General features: G+C 38.4%; 1 protein-coding gene across 3 annotated transcripts in view; it reads left to right on the forward strand.

The window, feature by feature from the left end:
• Positions 1 to 16,456, forward strand: part of TTC27 (tetratricopeptide repeat domain 27) — a 144,032-nt gene that overhangs the window by 74,360 nt on the left and 53,216 nt on the right. For all 3 annotated transcript variants that reach the window (XM_032497325.1, XM_014559194.2, XM_006184609.2), the window contains exon 13: positions 16,150 to 16,377. In XM_032497325.1, the coding sequence (XP_032353216.1) occupies positions 16,150 to 16,377 (228 nt within the window). The remainder of the gene's footprint in view (positions 1 to 16,149; positions 16,378 to 16,456) is intronic.

Raw genomic sequence — 16,456 nt, forward strand, 5'->3', positions numbered from 1 at the left:
TTGCAGCAGACTATTTTATGTGTCTGCATGGGTATGTGTACATTAAAGACAAAAGCAGGCCCAAAATTGATACATTATTTGATGTTTAGAATGAATAATAAAATCCTTAAAGACACTGTGATCTCTTTCCTTTATTAACTCTCCTCTTATAGGAGAGCTTCTGAGTGAACTGTTAGGAATTATTTTCAGCATTACTGGGTTACCTCATGATCAGAGGCTGTGGGTCGGAAGGAAGGTTACCTATGAGGAAGAGCAGCTGGGTCTGCCTGTAGAAAATTCAAAGTGTGTGTAATGACAACGCCTCTCCCCTCAGGGCAGAAGAGTTGTCAAATGTGTAATGTACATTTAATTCTACCCTTAAATTAGGTCAAGAGGAAAAGTGTTGCAATAGTTGCATCTATTAATCAGATGTTTTTCCACTCATAAATGAACAGAATTTTTTAAATAATGAGGGATTATGCATCATGTATATCTGTTAAATGGACACATTGAAATTAGATGTTAATTTTGGAATAAAATTTTAAATGGCTAAATTTCTATCACAAGTATAGTACACAAGCAGAATAAAACCCACAAATAGGAGTATTTGTATCTACAGTCCTTTTTGCCATCACCCTGAAAAAGAGAAATAGTGGTACATGGGTATCTATTTCTTAATACCTTCCTAAGTATGTGTATTTTAGACTGATAGTAGAAATTATATTTCTTTCACTAATCACTAATGGCAGTGAAGGTCTTGAATTGTATTGGCTTAAGGAGAAACCAGCATAGGAATAAAATTTTACTATAGAAAATTATAGAATTATAATATTTCCATCCTGGGAGAGGGCTCCATAATCATCCATTCCAGCTCCCTTTCTTTCCCAGATAACGAAAGGAGTCTCAGATGGTTTGCATCAGGTCACAAAGCTGGTTATCGTTTATTGACCTGGGAGGCTGTGTGGAGTAGTGGGTAAAAGTGTAGCCAAGTCTGCCTGGATTCCAGTGCCAGCCTTGGCACATGCCAGCTTTGTGATATTGGGGCCAGTTACTCAAACAACCCCCCGCAAAGCCTCAGTTTCCTCATCTGGAGGCAGCTAGCCTACCTACCTGACAGGTTTTCATGGCATGATGTATGTGAAGGACCTAGAATGATGCTTTCCTCATAGTGCTGCATGAGTGTTTGACTGCTGTTACCAGTCTGATTCTGAGACATGTGTATTTTTCACATTTTAACATCTTTGAATTTGGAATATATCTTGTCGTTGGATGGCATCTGTCAGTTGCTGTCAGTCAGGTGGCCGTTTGGCCAGGTTGTAGCTGCTTGTGCTTGTACAAGCTTAGTTGCAGCTATATTTAGTGTTGTCATTTCAATTGCACAATGTACACAGTGTCAGCTCTACATATGTTGGGCTTAATTGCCATTTAAAATATCTTCAAAAAGATTCCATTATGATTTGACATTGAAACAAAAAGTTATTGAACACACAATAAAGGACAAAAACCAACTCGAGGGATATGAATTTAGTATTCGTGAAATAAACATATGCCATTGGAGAAATCATCTCAATTCCACTTACTTTTCTTTAAAAACTAAGTGCTAGACAGGAGCCAAGAAAGAAAGACACCCCAGAGTAAATGAAGCTGTGCTTTGTACTGAGATGTGTGAGAAAAAAAAAAAAGGTTGCCCTTTAAAATGTCAAGCAATGTATTGAAGGCAGGAAAAATTACCAAATTTTTCTGAGTATTTTTTAAAAATGTCAAAGCAATGAGAGGCTGATGTGATTCATTCAAGGCATTATGTCATAATTTAATCGAAAGCATTTTTTCTTAATTAGTTAAGAGTTAGTCTTAAAGTTGATGGCACCTCAGATTTGATGAAATACAGTATTATGTTTCTTCAGGGACTTAAATATATTTTTAGTGCCCATTGCCTGGCACACAAGTGGTAGTCAAGAAATGAATGGATGAATGAATGGTATCTTGACTCCCAGTCTGATGCAGTTCCCATTGCATCATTCCTCACATTGGTCGGTGAACAAATAAATAATAACTGTATATAAAAATATGGCAGTTTTTGAAATAGTGACTTTTTTTAATAACTAAGAAGTTGGTGTATCACAGATCCCCAAAGCATGTTTTGAAATATTAAACTTACTTACTTTCAGAAAGTATGGAAAGTAGAAATTTTCTCTAATTATAGTAGAAAAAAATAAAACAAGTCCATTCTTTTCAGAGAATAGATTTGACTGTGTTTCCCAAAGTGGTTGTGGTGTTATTATTTTTTTAATTTGCATATGACCTTGTAATAAATGTCTTGTAATAGTGATAAATTCCTATGTTTTAAATTATTCTACAAAATGTGTATATTTTAATTTTTAGGAATTTTTGGTCATTTACTTTGTCTCAAGCCTTTTGTGAGTTACGGCCAAACGTCCCTCAAAATCTTGATTTTAAAGATTGATTTGAGCGTTTTATTTGCCTCAGAAAAGACTTTCCTTACCTGTTTTTCTAATGCTATATTTGCAGGTCAGTTTGCTCATAACCCTAAAAAGGTCTTGCTTCAAGTTGGCAGCAAATGTTTTATTTCTAAAACAGCTGAGATTCTTGTAGTATTTGGTCATGTGCCAGTAGTTGTCACCGCTTTTGGATTTAACTGGAAATGTGTGAAATTTTAATCCTTGCATTTAGTGCTTAATGGCATAATTTATTTTTAAAAGGCAAATTTGGTAAAGTATCTAATTCTGATTGTTGCACTCTGGTGCTTTTGTTTGCACCCCGCTCGTAAGATCTCAGACTTTCTCATTTAGAAACTACCTACAGAAATCGTCGTTATTTAATGACCATTGGCAAAATAGGTAAGATTAATTTTGCTCCACCTTGGGGTCAGAACTGGTTCTCATCTGTTAGCGTTTAATTTTTTAAAGCTATCTGGCACACTTTTTGCAGCTTCTCCAAGCCTGTTCTATAACAAAATTCTTATTTTGTTGAGCAAATTGGGTCCTTAAATGAAAGACAAAGACTGAGCGGGCATAAGCTGCCTGGAGGGCTGAGGGGTGAAGGGACTGGAGAGATTAGAGTTGGGACATCTCTTATTTTCTTTTGCTTCTAGGAAACAAAGAGCTAACCTGAGATCCATAGCCTTATCTTTTCATAGGCTACATTTGCAGATCATTGTAGCCATTGGGCTTTTGAAAAGTGTTCCTTTAAATTGCAAGTATATCTTTTATTTCTAAAACAAATGAGATTTTTTGAGATTCTTTTAGCATTTGGTTTGGGTTATGGAGGTTTTTGGGTTTTTTCTTCTAAGATAGTTTCTTTATTTGATTTAAGAGATTCCCCACGTGTTCTTTTTCTCACACTACAGTCAGCAGAGGCTTCCTGAAATATAAGTCTGATCATTTCATTCTCACTCTTCAGTAACTTTGCTGTGTCTCCAGGATTAAGTTGGAGCTCTTTAGCCTGAATGATTTACAGACCACTTGGTGTTCTGACTCCTACTTGTGTTGCTGACTGTTTTGTCTCCCTACTCTTTTATCTCTGCTTCGTCCCCATTTATACTCACTCATCCAGGTTGTGCCCAAGGTTCTAGTGGGACTAAACTACTACTTGTAAGTCTCGACTTTGCGGTGTTGTTTGACCTCAGGACCTTTGCACATACTATTGCCTGTCTAGAACTTGAACCCCTTCAGCTAATTCCTACTTATTCTTCAGAATTCTCCTTGGCAGTTGCTTCCTACAGTGAGCTTTCCCTGAAACCTGCCTCCCAGATTTGGTGATGTTCTCCCGTGTGCTCCTATAACACCCAACACTACTCTCAATCCTCCATGTGCTGGCTCAGCTCACTGGCTAAACTGTAAGCTGCTAAAGAATCAGACTTGTGTCTATATTATTTACAGCTGTCTCCCCAGCACCCAGCACAGGCCTGCCCATAGGGAGAACTCAAATATATTTGCTGAGTGAATGACTAGTAGGAGTTCACAGAATAGTTACTGCGTTGAAGCAAATCTCCACATAGACGCTCCTGTGGACTTTACATGTGGTAAAAGAACCCTTTCCAAACCCAGCCATATGTTTTCTCTCCAAAAACAAAGTACGAGATCTCCCTCCTCCCATTTCAACTTTCTAACTTTAGGAATAGAAATAGGAGCCTTTGAGAACTTTTGTTTTTGCTCAGTAGATGCTAAGACACTGTGAACATGCTGTTATTATGTAATGCAATTTTTGAGGGCTTCTTATGTACTACATTCTTTGTAGAATTATTTTGTCATTGTCATTTAATATTTGTAACAACCTACAAAGTATGAGTTGTTTTTGCCGCCTTACTGATAAGCCTTAGCAAGTGGCAGATTTGGGGATCTGAGCTCAGACCTTTCTTCTAAAGCCCACACCTCCCTCCCCAACACCTACCTCCCATCCAGGATGTTGTTAATCCCTCAAAATTTGATAGTCAATTTGTAAGTTAAAATTGTTGTGCTCACTTGAATGAGAAAAATCAGCAAAACAACTGAAAATATTCTATAACTGGGTAATACAAATAGGAAGTGATCGGCTAATTGGATAACAAAGCCTGTTTTTAATTACTCTGTTTTATCTTGGACCTGGACTATGTACGTTGTTGGCAGGTACCCTTTGAAAAATCAAGCCCACAGTGTGGTGTTGTCACACACAGACATGTAAAAAGCATGGTAGTAAACACTTGGCTCAGAGAGAGAGTGAGCAGGATGAGGCCTCACCCCAGTGAAGAAGGGGGTAAGTAACTGGGGGGACATGAAGTGTTTTGTACTGTTCACCTCTCAGTTGCGGCTCATGCAACAAGAACTTGGGCTTGGAGTGAACTGCCTTTCTGCTGGAAGGATTATTTGTGGCAGCCCTAAGGGTAGAAGGTTCTTTGGGGCTCTCTTGGTTCTGCCCCGTCGTCTTTGTTCACTGCATCAAGGACACCTTTCCAGTGGTCGAACTCCTTGTCTTTGAGAACCAGTCTCTCCAACGGTGAAATTAGAATCTGTTTTCCTCTGTGCTTCAGGTAAGAAGACTGAATTAGACTATGTCCAAGGTTGTTTGAGTTGCACTTGCAACACACGCATGTACACAAGTGCATTTTTTAAAACCTAAAGCTATTGTCTGACAGGTATTGTCGGGACAGGTGTCTGACTAGAAGTATGACCTTAAATTCTAAGCCTGCCCTTTTTTTTTTCCCCTTGGAGCAAACCTCTGGTTGCCAAGCCTAGCTCTGTCATTCCTGTAGTCCTCAAAGGCACTTGTAGTGAGACCAGGTCTGGGTCTAGAGCTCATTTCTCCACCTCCATCCTTTGCCAGAAGAGCTTCCTGTAGTTGTTGGCCTGCCAATTCCCCAACCCTGTGTACTGACCAACTGAGCGAGGGCCACTCTTATCGCATGGTAGAATTTTTAATTCCTTCCGCTCATTCACAAAATCGAGGCACAAATCATAGCCAAGAAGGGCAGTTTGTTCTGATAATTCCTTCTGACTCAAGTATGAATAATTTTCCTTAAACGTTTGAACTTTCACCCAGATTCTTTATCCAAAACCCAGGGCCTTGTCTCTAACACGGTACTTCCTGGAATCCTAGTGTGCTTAGGGTAGGGTTGTCCCTCCCTCAAATGTTAAATTTCTAAAATAGCAACTTGCAGAAAAACATAGCATCATAAATGTTGCTGAGTCCCAATATGGCATATTTTTCAGTATGTTAACTTTTTTGCTTGCGTATCTCTCCAGTTCTCAGTCACCTCTCAGCAGTGGAGCATTTGGTCCAAAGGTTCATCTCTCAGTTGCGCAGAATCTCCTTTCAGGCCATCAGTTTTGCTGCTTGGTATTTTCAGTCCTTTAGGGTTTAGAGTTCTTAGGTGTGATTGCTTGGATAAGAGGCCCTGTGAAGTTCACATTCTGCTGTGTGACCTCTGTTTGCTAGGACAAATTTGTTGGGAGATTCAGTCATACTCAATATTGATGTCAGCCCAGAACATGTCCCCAGGGCATTCTCCCTTTGTTCTCAAAGAGAAGAATCTTTTATGTCTCTATTTTGACTCTGAAGACCCTTAGAAAACACCAGTAGCCCTTTGTGACTTCACTGTTAGTTTCATTTGAATTCATCCAACATTTATAGTATCTACCTTGTACTGGGTAATTGTATTCCAAGGAGGAGTATAAGAAAAAAGTTACCTCCAAGGAGCTTATAGTCTGACAGTGCATGTGCCTGAGCAGGATGTTTTAGTATAGTATGACAGATGCTAACATGCAAGTATGTACAGATTCCAAATTCTGTTTGGCCATTATGTTTACAGCTAAATATTTCTGTCTCTGCTATCCTTCTATAAAGCAATGGTCCACTCAGTTTGTATTTTGTATAGACTCTTTCTCTGAGATCTCTAGGGCCTCCTCCTAATGACTCTACACATTTTCCTAAAAAACTGACATTTGGTTGAAATTAGCCTTATGTGGAAAAATTTAACTTTTAACCTTGTGGTATCAGTAGTTTTTCCCTTTGACCTCACTTCCTCCAGTCCTGTTGGCGTCAGTTACATAATTGCCTGCTTAACAGTTGGCAACAGCAGTTCTTCTGTCTTTGAAGAAACTGTACACAGTTGACTAACGTGATTACTTATAGAAAAATTTAGTGTTTCTAGAAGCTGTTTCAAGTTCCCTTCCTTCTTCCCAGTAGTGAAACCTCAAGCATCTTACTTTCTAATCTGGTTTTCCAGTGGAGGGAGTTGAGAAAGAACACAAACATTAGTTTAGGGCTTACTGTGTGCCTGACAAAATGCTAGGTACGTTTCACATCTAATTCTCCCAGGTAATGTACAAGTGAAGAGCAGACTCTCGAAATTCTAGTTAACTTACTCATGGTCATGCATTTAGTAAGTAGTAGAACTACCATTTGACTTTCTGACTAAAGGCACCTACATCTGCACAGATCTTCTTACGGTTGGAGTCTAGAGAACGAATCACGCAACACAATTTTCTAGGGATGTATTAGGACTCTTCCAGTTGTAAGAGAACCAACATGTATAGCTTAGTCAAAAAATGGAATTTATTGGTTCATGCAACTGAAAATTCTAGTAGACCTGTCATTACAGCCATATCCAGGGCTGAGATGAGGTCATCTGACTTTGTCACTCTCTCCAAGAGCCAGACAGGATGGCCACAGGAAGCTCAAGTTTAGTAATCCTGGTGGAAAAGTACCATGAGTTCCATGGCTCTAACAGAAAGGTTCCACAAAGACTGAACAGCCTGAGGCATGTGCCTTCACCTCTGACAAGTCCTACCTGTACCACAGGGAATGGTTTCCCCTCAGGGAAGAAGCGTTCTGTTATCAGAAGATCAGAGAATGGATGCTGAGCAGGAAAAAGAGCAGTTGATGTCCACTATAGGGGGGGAGTTTAATGTTCTCATTCTGAAGTTGCAAGAGGTATTTTATTTGGCTTACACAGTGTTTTGAAAAAAATTAGAGTAAGCATTTTCAGGCAAATTCATCTAAAAATCTGGATTTCTTGGCTTCTCTTAAAGAATCAAACGTTGTATAAACACTGGGCCAAATTCCCACATTATTGTACTGACTGGCTGGAATTGAGGAGTGGCTCCTTCCTTTGTATGCTCCCTCACCAGCCTGCTTCATTCATTCTCAATAATTGGCACAAATCTCTGGGTATTTGAGTGTGTGACCTTTGCTCCAAGCAGTGCAGGCTTTCCTGGTAAAGTAAGGAGTCCAGCCGTAATTCATAAGGTTTTTTATAAGTCTTGGCAGACTTAATTTTATACTGAAATTTGCTATGCATTGTCATTGTTGTAGAGTTGTATTAAGAACAATAATTAGTTGTGCAGAACTGCAAAATAAAATAGGTACATGAGATATGTCTATGTGCTTGGGTAGGGAAATGGTCTTCAGGGATTGCAGGGGTTCACAATGCACCTCAGGTCCATTGCAGCCATTTATCCATTTAAGTATGCTTTTGCATGTTTGGGAATGTATTTTTATCCTACTTAATAGATGTTAAGATGACAAATTTCTTGTATCATATAAGAATGTACATCTGTGTTTTCCAGTAGGGAAGTAGCAACCCATAGCCAGAAATACCAAAGCTTCTTGCTTTCTGTGAAGATTTCTGGCCACCCACATTTTGATATTGCAAAATTATATTAGAAGCCTTTGTGCTTTATTTATGTTCGCTGGGCACATTGTTTGTAGTTCTTTATTTGGTAATAAATTATATCAATTGAATGGGTAACTGAAGGAGGGAAGAGAAAACAGAACATTTTGGAGAGAATGAAGAAGACTGAGGAATGCAGTGTGACTAATTGAAGAAAGGAAATATATTGCCTGCAAACACTGCCCTTGGGAAAGATAAGTCTGTTGGCAGGACAAAGAGGTGTAAGCTCTCAAGGAGAAAGAGTTGACTTATCTAAAGAAAAATGTGGGATAGGAATTTGCGGAAAGAAGAGGCCAGTTTATACTAAGCAGGGTCACTGCGCTAGTGTTTCTCACCTTCTTTACGAGGCTGCCCTGCTCTGCCCCTCCAAACCCATCTTCCAGTGGATAAAATACCCAGAATTGATACTGTCTAGTAGTAAGTTGCATCCCATCCACTCTCTATGTTCCTCATTCTCACAGGAGTTCAGGTAGGTATGAGTTGATAGAGAAAGTATTTGAAATCATCAGTACCTTAGCATTTCCTAAGGTGATGGAGGTCTTCCTGCTTACTATTTAATCTTTCTTTTTTTATTAAAATACAGTCAGTTATAATGTATCAGTTTCTGGTGTACAGCACAATGTCCCAGTCATGCATATACATACATATATTCATTTTCATATTCTTTTTCATTAAAGGTTTAATCTTTTATTTGTATATTTTGTCTTATTTGCAAAGGTTGTAAACACAATGTTTGTGTCATATGTCTGGACTCTGGTGAGCCTTCATGGCCTATAATATAGTACAGTTAGAAGTAGAATAAATATTTGTAGACTGGTTTTTGATCATGTAGGTGCTTTAGGGATGTGATTTGATTTTTTGAGTCTTGGGTGCTATTTTTAGTGTAGGGTACTTGTGGAGTAGTGTTCCCCTTATAAACTTTTTTATTTCTATAAGTTTGGTAGTAATTTCTCTTCTTTCAGTTCTGATTCTAGTAATTTAAATCTAACCAACTTTTGGGTTGTTTATTTTCTCTTTTGTTTTTCTATTCCCTATTTTATTTGTTTACACCCTAACTTTTATTATTTTGTTCTTTCTGCTGCTTTGAATTTAGTTTACTCTTCTTTTTCTAGTTTCTTATAGTGGAAGATCAGATGATTAATTTGAGATCTTTTTTTCTTTTTCCATATAGGCATTTATAATGATAAATTTCCCCTTAAGCACTGCTTTCACTGCATCCCATAAGTTTTGGCCTATTATATATTTGTTTTCATTTATCTCAAAGTATTTTTAATTTTCCTGTGATTTCTTTTTTGATGTATTGATTATTTAGCAGTGTGTTGTTTAATTTCCATATATTTGTGAATTCCCCAAATTTCTTTCTGTTAGTGATTTCTAATTTTGTCCCATTGTAGTTGGAGAATATATTTTGTGTGATTTTAACACTTTGAAATTTATTGAGGTTTTATGGCCTAACATATAGTATATCCTGGAGAATGTTCTGTGTGCACTTGTGAAGAATGTGTATTCATTCCACTGTTGCTGGACAGAATGTTCTTTAAATGTCTGTTGGGTCTAGTTGGTTTATAGTATTGCACAAGTCTTCTATGTCTGTCTTCCGTGTAGTTGTTCTTTTCAGTATTGAAAGTTGGATATTGACGTCTCCAAGTATTACTGTTGAATTGTGTATTTCTTCCTTCAGATCTGTCAGTTTTTGCTTCATGTAATTTGGGGCTCTGTTGTTAGGTGAATAAACACTAATAACTATTATATCTTCTTGATGAAGTGAATGTTTATCATTAAAATATGCCTTCCTTTGTTCTATTAACAATTTTGTCTTAAGGTGTATTTTCTCTGACATTTGTATAGCCACTCTAGCTCTCTTTTGGTTATTGTTACATGATGTGTCTTCTTCGTTTTTTAAAAAAATGTTCATCCTATTTTTGTATCTGAATCTCAAGTATGTCTCTTATAGACAGCATTTAGTTGAATCATTAAAAAAAAACTTTTCTGCCAATCTCTGCCTTTGATTAAAGTATTTAATGTAGGATGTATATTGGCCATTTTGTTATTTGTTTTCTGTATGTCTTATGTTTTTTTTATTTCCCCATTACTGCCTTCTTTTTGGCTAAATGGGTATTTTCTAATGTACCATGTTAACTCCCTTGGCATTTCTTTTACTTTTTTTTTTTTTTTTTTTTTTTGAGTTACTTTCTTAGTCCTTGTGCTAGGGATTATTTAAAATAGCAGATTTTAAGTGTCTGTAAAATCCATCACCTGGGCATCCTCAGGGACGGTTTCTATTCATTGCTTTTTTTAAAATCATGTAAGAGCCATACTTTCTTGTTTCTTTGTGCAGTCTCAGGTTGGTTAACTTAATGGTCAGCTAATGATTGGACAGAAAATTCCTTAATGCCTAAATCAGCAAGTTTCCTAGTCTTTGTTGGTAGGCTCTGGGTGTGTGTATGTTGGGACATGCTTTCAACACTCAGCCAGGCAGTTGACAACTCTTAACATTCACTAACTACTTGGGCAAAGCCTCAAGGTCAGCCTGAGGTGAGAGTATAGGGCCTTCTCAAGTCTTTCCTGAACATGTGCACAGCCCTACACACGCATGGACTTCTAGATTCCCACCAATATGTTGGAGTTTTTCAAAGCCCTTAGTTATATATCTCATTCCCTTATTTTGTTTTGAAGCGTTTTGATTAGCCTATTGTTTGCCCCAGGTGTTATTTACCACCTCAGGCAGCTGCAAAATTAATCAATTATCTCTAATTGTTTTTGACAAAGGCTTTTCACTGGACAAGTTCAGAGTTGGGTTAAATAAAGACAGCTTTACAAGTGGGCTCTTCCAGGGACCCACCAGACCATTTTCTGGGAACAGAGGAGGAGCTCCAAACATATTTTCCCTCTGGTGCCTGCTTGACTGCTAATTTTCACCATGATAACATGCTGTTGGTTTTCAAGGCTGCTGCAGTGTTGAAAAGAGGGAATAGGAATGGTATATGTTAAAATGACACAAAGCTTGCTGTTTTTTTAACCAAGATTTTATCATTTTCTTGAATAAACACTCCCTATATTATTTCAAACCTTTGATTAATTTCCAGAGTTCTGAAAAAGTTTATTCTAACGCTTGTTGCAAGTTTTCTTGTTGCTTTTATGGTGCAGGGAATTTTAAAGGTCCTTATACCACCCTGTTGGCTAATGTCCCTCTATAGAAATAGGAAAAGTATTGAACCTGAAATCAGGGTCCTGTTTTTCAACTTAGTGTCTTTTGGTTTTGGGCTGACCAGTTGATCAAGGAATCTAAATTTGTATTTATTTGTCTTAAAATGAGCATATTAGTATCTACCTCTCAGAATTATTATAGAGATTAAATGAGATAATGCACTTAACAATGTGCTGGATAAAAATTAATCTGTAAATCACTATCAGATGATAGGACACACAAGGAGATTAAAAGGCAAAAATGAAAAAATTGCATCATGCAGGTTTTGTTTATGAAAGCAGAGCCACTTTGAATATTTTGGGGAATAAGAGGTTTGCCAAAGGCATTCAATCTTATACAGATGTGGGTAGAGTTAGGGAATGAAGATGTGGAAGAGGGAGTAAGGAGATCAGGGAAAGAATCATGTACCGATCCACTTGAAGCTTTGGCTCAAGTGGATAAGTCAGAACTTACTTAAAGGAATCTGAGGAGCCAAGTACTTCCAGCCTTTGAAATGGGAGGATAAAGAAGGAACTTGAGGAGAGGTCTGTGGAAAGCTCTTGTATCTATGTAGCTGCCAGCTCTGTGGGTCCACAGTCAAGTGTCTGATGGTGAGCCTGGGGTTGCTATTGGTTGGCAGGGCCAGCAAGTGGAAAGGCGAGCCGGGTGCATAGAGCAAGGACATCTCTGCATCCGTTTGATGCCATGTTCAACCGTGATAGCCTTCCAAGAGTAAAGAATGTTTGTTGCTTTACTTCTGCCTTTCAAATCCTTAGCGAGTTTCCCTTCTGACCAACTCTAACATGAAATCAGAAGGGAAAGGGATTTTAGGAAACATGGTTCCCAGCTTAAGCAAGTTAGTGTGGCATAATCCATAATACGACTGTGCAGTGGTTTAGCCCTTTTACTTGAGGGTTTACTTATTTGGGAAGTGTCAAACTACTGTTAAGTCCAGAGTATTTCATAGGTCGTGTTACATAGGTAAGAAGAGTTTCTGATTTGGGGGAAACTTACAGTTTCTTCAAAAAATGGTTTGATATCGAAGCATTCTTAGGACATAGAAGGACAAAAATAATTAGAAATATATAAGCATTTATTTTGCATATCTTGTTTTATTTATTAAATGAGTTCCTTAGAGGTACTATGGCAAATGAATTTTTGTAAATTGAACATTTTTCTAATAACAAGTTACAGTGTCAAGAGTATATCATCTCCAGTTGGTTTCTGATTGACATCGGCACACGATTTTTTGTTTTAGTTTCTTGAGTTTTATTATCATGATGCCATCAAGACTGGTGCAGTCTAATGGGATGGTGAGATAATCAAGGTCCTTGCAGACTAAATTATACCATAAAGTCCATGTACTTCTGAGGCAAGATAGGGAAAGTGAACTTCTCTCTGTGCTTGTGAAAGCCCACTGCATCTGATGTCTGGTGACTGGGTACGGAAAAACATACTTGCTGCATCAGTACCTGCATAGCAGAGGTCTGGGGCTGTGATGATTTAGTCCAGTAAAGAGATCGTGTCTGGAACAGTAGCTGTAATTGGAGCACCATTACATTGAGTTTACATAATCTATGACATTTTCCAGGCCCCGTCTGTGTCCTGCTCTATTTAAATGGGTAGGTTAAACTGCCCATGCACACACACACAAACACGCAAACAAACACAAACACACACTTTGCGGTATCTCTCAACTTTTTGACAGTGGCACACATGTCTGTGGTTTACACAGATAAGCAGTGTTGCTTAGGGTTTTCTCTTTTAATGAGGATAAATAGCTTCAGAGGCTTTCACTTGGCCCTTCCGAAGTAGCACTCCCTGAGGGCTCTGCTTTTGCTGGATATGTATCACCCACCTCTGTATTCACAGATAGGTTGCAAATGATAAACTAACAAGAGACTTTTCTTCCAAGTTGTTGCATTCTTTCTTCCACGTTAACACCAAGAAATTTCTAGCATCTCAGCTTTAGTTTTGGCCATGTTTGAGTCCAGGTTTTAGTCAAACAGTTGAGCGGATAGTTTAAAACCATCCCCAGCTGCTTGAGTTAGTACTGTGAATCAAAATTTTCTGATAAGTATCTAAATTCAGCTGATTTAAAATTATGATCCTCTTTGTCTATGGCCTTAGAATCTATTTTAACACATGGTCCCAAGGTCTCTAGAAAGCAACAATATCTTGCAGTTCTTTATGTGTGTAAAATCTATTTATATCACTAGAGGCAGTGAAGGGTGGAAGGGTCAAGTATGAGAATTGGAATTTTCTTGCAAGGTAACTCCCTGAGATGCAGTCTTCACTGTGTCCTTAAGCAAGGTGGCACTAGTCTCTACTGACATAGGAAACTCAGTAAAGTTTTGGGACTTTCTGTAGTCTGAATCATCCAAGTGTTAAATTCTTGGGTTTTGCTCTTTTATAATCAATGCCCTCTTCTCTGGGCCATGGTGAAGTAACTGGTACTATAGCAATCCTCTTGCTTTAAACAACCATTGTGGTTGTTACTGGTATGTAACAAACCACATCAAAATTTGATGGCTTAAAACAACAGCAATAATTTGTTTATCGCTCTTTGTTTCTGTGGAACAGATATTTGGGAAGGCCACTTACAACGTGAGAAGGGTGAGGTGATAGCAATGTTAACTCTGAATGAACTTAGAGAAATTGAAGATGCACAGCCCTAGAGCAATCATGAAAATTTACTAAAACAGTATACAGCTGAAAGGCAATAGAGGAAATAAAATGAATGACTAAAGCATGTTTGATTAACACAATCAAATGCCCTAACTTTCACACAGAACTAGTAAAACTGAATTTATCCTATATCGTAATTCAGCAGTCCTGCAAGGGCTGTCTCTGTATCTGATTTTTGGCTGCACCAGCTTCGCAGCTACAAGGAAAAAGAAAATGTTTTAGACACTTACAGAAATTCACTAGTTCTCTCACCTCGAGGATTTAAAGCACTAAGTGTCTTGTGGGTGTGTGTGGGTGTAGGTGTGTGTACGTACGTGTGCTGCCTAGTGAACTAAAAGCAGCTGACCTACCTCACAGTCTTGTGTTCTCTCACAGTGTCCTGTCACTCAGAGCACAAAAGCCTTACATTAGATAGGTGCTTCATTCCAAGGTACTGCAGGTGGTCATTTAAGAGCTTCTTTTATCACTGGATACCGTGGACAATTGGTGTTAAACCCTCTTGTGATCATTGTATCCTCATTGTCTTCAGATCCAACCAGATGAGATAACCAATCACAAATTTTCATTTTTTTGCAGGAGTGTACTGCCTGCAGTCACTTCTGTGCCCAGTTACTATAATGGTCATTATTTAATTGCAGACCACAGAATCCACTTTAGCAGTTTAAAGCAGAAATGGGAGAAGGTGGGTACCAAGTTTCAGTGCTGTGCTGACAAGAGAATGTCTTCAACTAAACTGTAAGGTCATTTCATTAAAAATCCTCCTGTGGCTACAGTCTGTTACACACAATTTGATTGAATATATATACATATATATGTAAAAATAAATACATTTAGTATAAAATATATTGAAATATCTTTATTGAAAAATAATATATTGAATACAGAATTATATGAGATACATTAATGGCTATTGTATTTTCTGTGAATAAAGGAATTACATAGGTTATATTTGAAAAATTCATGTTTATTTTGGCTATTTAGGACTTGGAACTGTTTTCCCTTAGAATCCTTTTTATAAATCCTGGTTTCATTTTCAGACTAGGCCTAAAAGACCTACGTAACACATACCATATCAGAAATGCAAATGAGCCAGCATCTGAAGACACTTTTTAGAAGCACAGCCTTTAAAAGATTTAAAAGAAATTTAAAAGATTTCTCAAAAATTATAATTATATGTCAAGTCTAAAGAAAATCAAATATACAGACTTTAAGATTGTGAGCTACATAAGTTACGGAGTCTAGGTCTAAACATCTTAGCTATCGAAGGATGGCTTCCTGGATGTCGACATCAACTGTGGCCGTGACTTTCTTGGCATCTTTGGTGACCCTGCTGCTGTTATGTGACGATGTATGTGTGTAAGGAACACCATGCTGCTTGTTCTCTGTTGAAGTTGATCAGAAGTGCGGGTTGGGGGGAGTGGACATGGGTCGGGAGAAGTGGGGTAGTACTTGTGACAAGTACAGAATTAGCTTGGGTGACAAGGTGAATCCGAATTGTAGATACATGAGAAGAATACCCAAGCCGTGTGTTGAGGATGGGCTTAACTTCCAAAGTGAATGGACTGTCTGGAGGCAGATAGGTCTCATGTTGGCAGGTTTTATCTGTGAGGTGAAATGTAGTTCAGATAAGAGGTGGGGGTTTAGCAATATCTAGTAAATTGTATCCTCTTCCTTCTTTTATAAATTTTTCAGCAATCATAGACTCCCCAAGCATCCCATTTTTAGAAAGGGAAGACATACTTTTCATTCCCACTGGGTGGAGATGAATTAGATGTTTGCTCTTACAAATGGTCCCAGTTGTGACAACTGGAGTGGGACTCAGGGAAACAGGGAGTGGAGTCCGCCAGATATCATGCAGTCAGCTTCTCCTCAGTGCCTCTCCTTGAAGATTCCAGAGGCCAGCAAAGCGCATTCACCTCTTACTTCTTGTTCCTCTGTTACCTGTACCGTATTTATCCTCTGTTGTTCCTCTCTTTTTCAACCTGTGTCCTCGATGCATGAAAGGAGGAGGGCATCTCAAACTTTGAAAATAAAATTTTGGATCGTGTGGGATAGAAGACATCTGTGTGCTACAGAGTAGCCATTTGTTACTATTCAGCAGTTTAGTTATTTCTGTTGTTGTTTTTAGGCAGAAGAAATCCTTTGGAAAGAGCTGGAGAAAAAAGAAACGCCAAGTCTGTACTGCCTGCTGGGAGACGTCCTTCGAGACCACTCTTACTATGACCGGGCCTGGGAGTTGTCTCGGCACCGCAGTGCCCGCGCCCAGCGCTCCAAAGGCCTCCTCCATCTGCGAAGCAAGGAGTTTAAAGAGTGCGTGGAGTGCTTCGAACGCTCAGTGAAGATCAATCCTATGCAGGTTGGACAATTCGCAAAGCCCCATCTGCTCTCAGCACTTCTGTTTTTCTGGGATTTCGATTCTTACTGAATGCATACCC

Source organism: Camelus ferus, chromosome 15 (genome assembly GCF_009834535.1).
Source record: "Camelus ferus isolate YT-003-E chromosome 15, BCGSAC_Cfer_1.0, whole genome shotgun sequence".
NCBI classification, from domain to species: Eukaryota; Metazoa; Chordata; class Mammalia; order Artiodactyla; family Camelidae; genus Camelus; species Camelus ferus.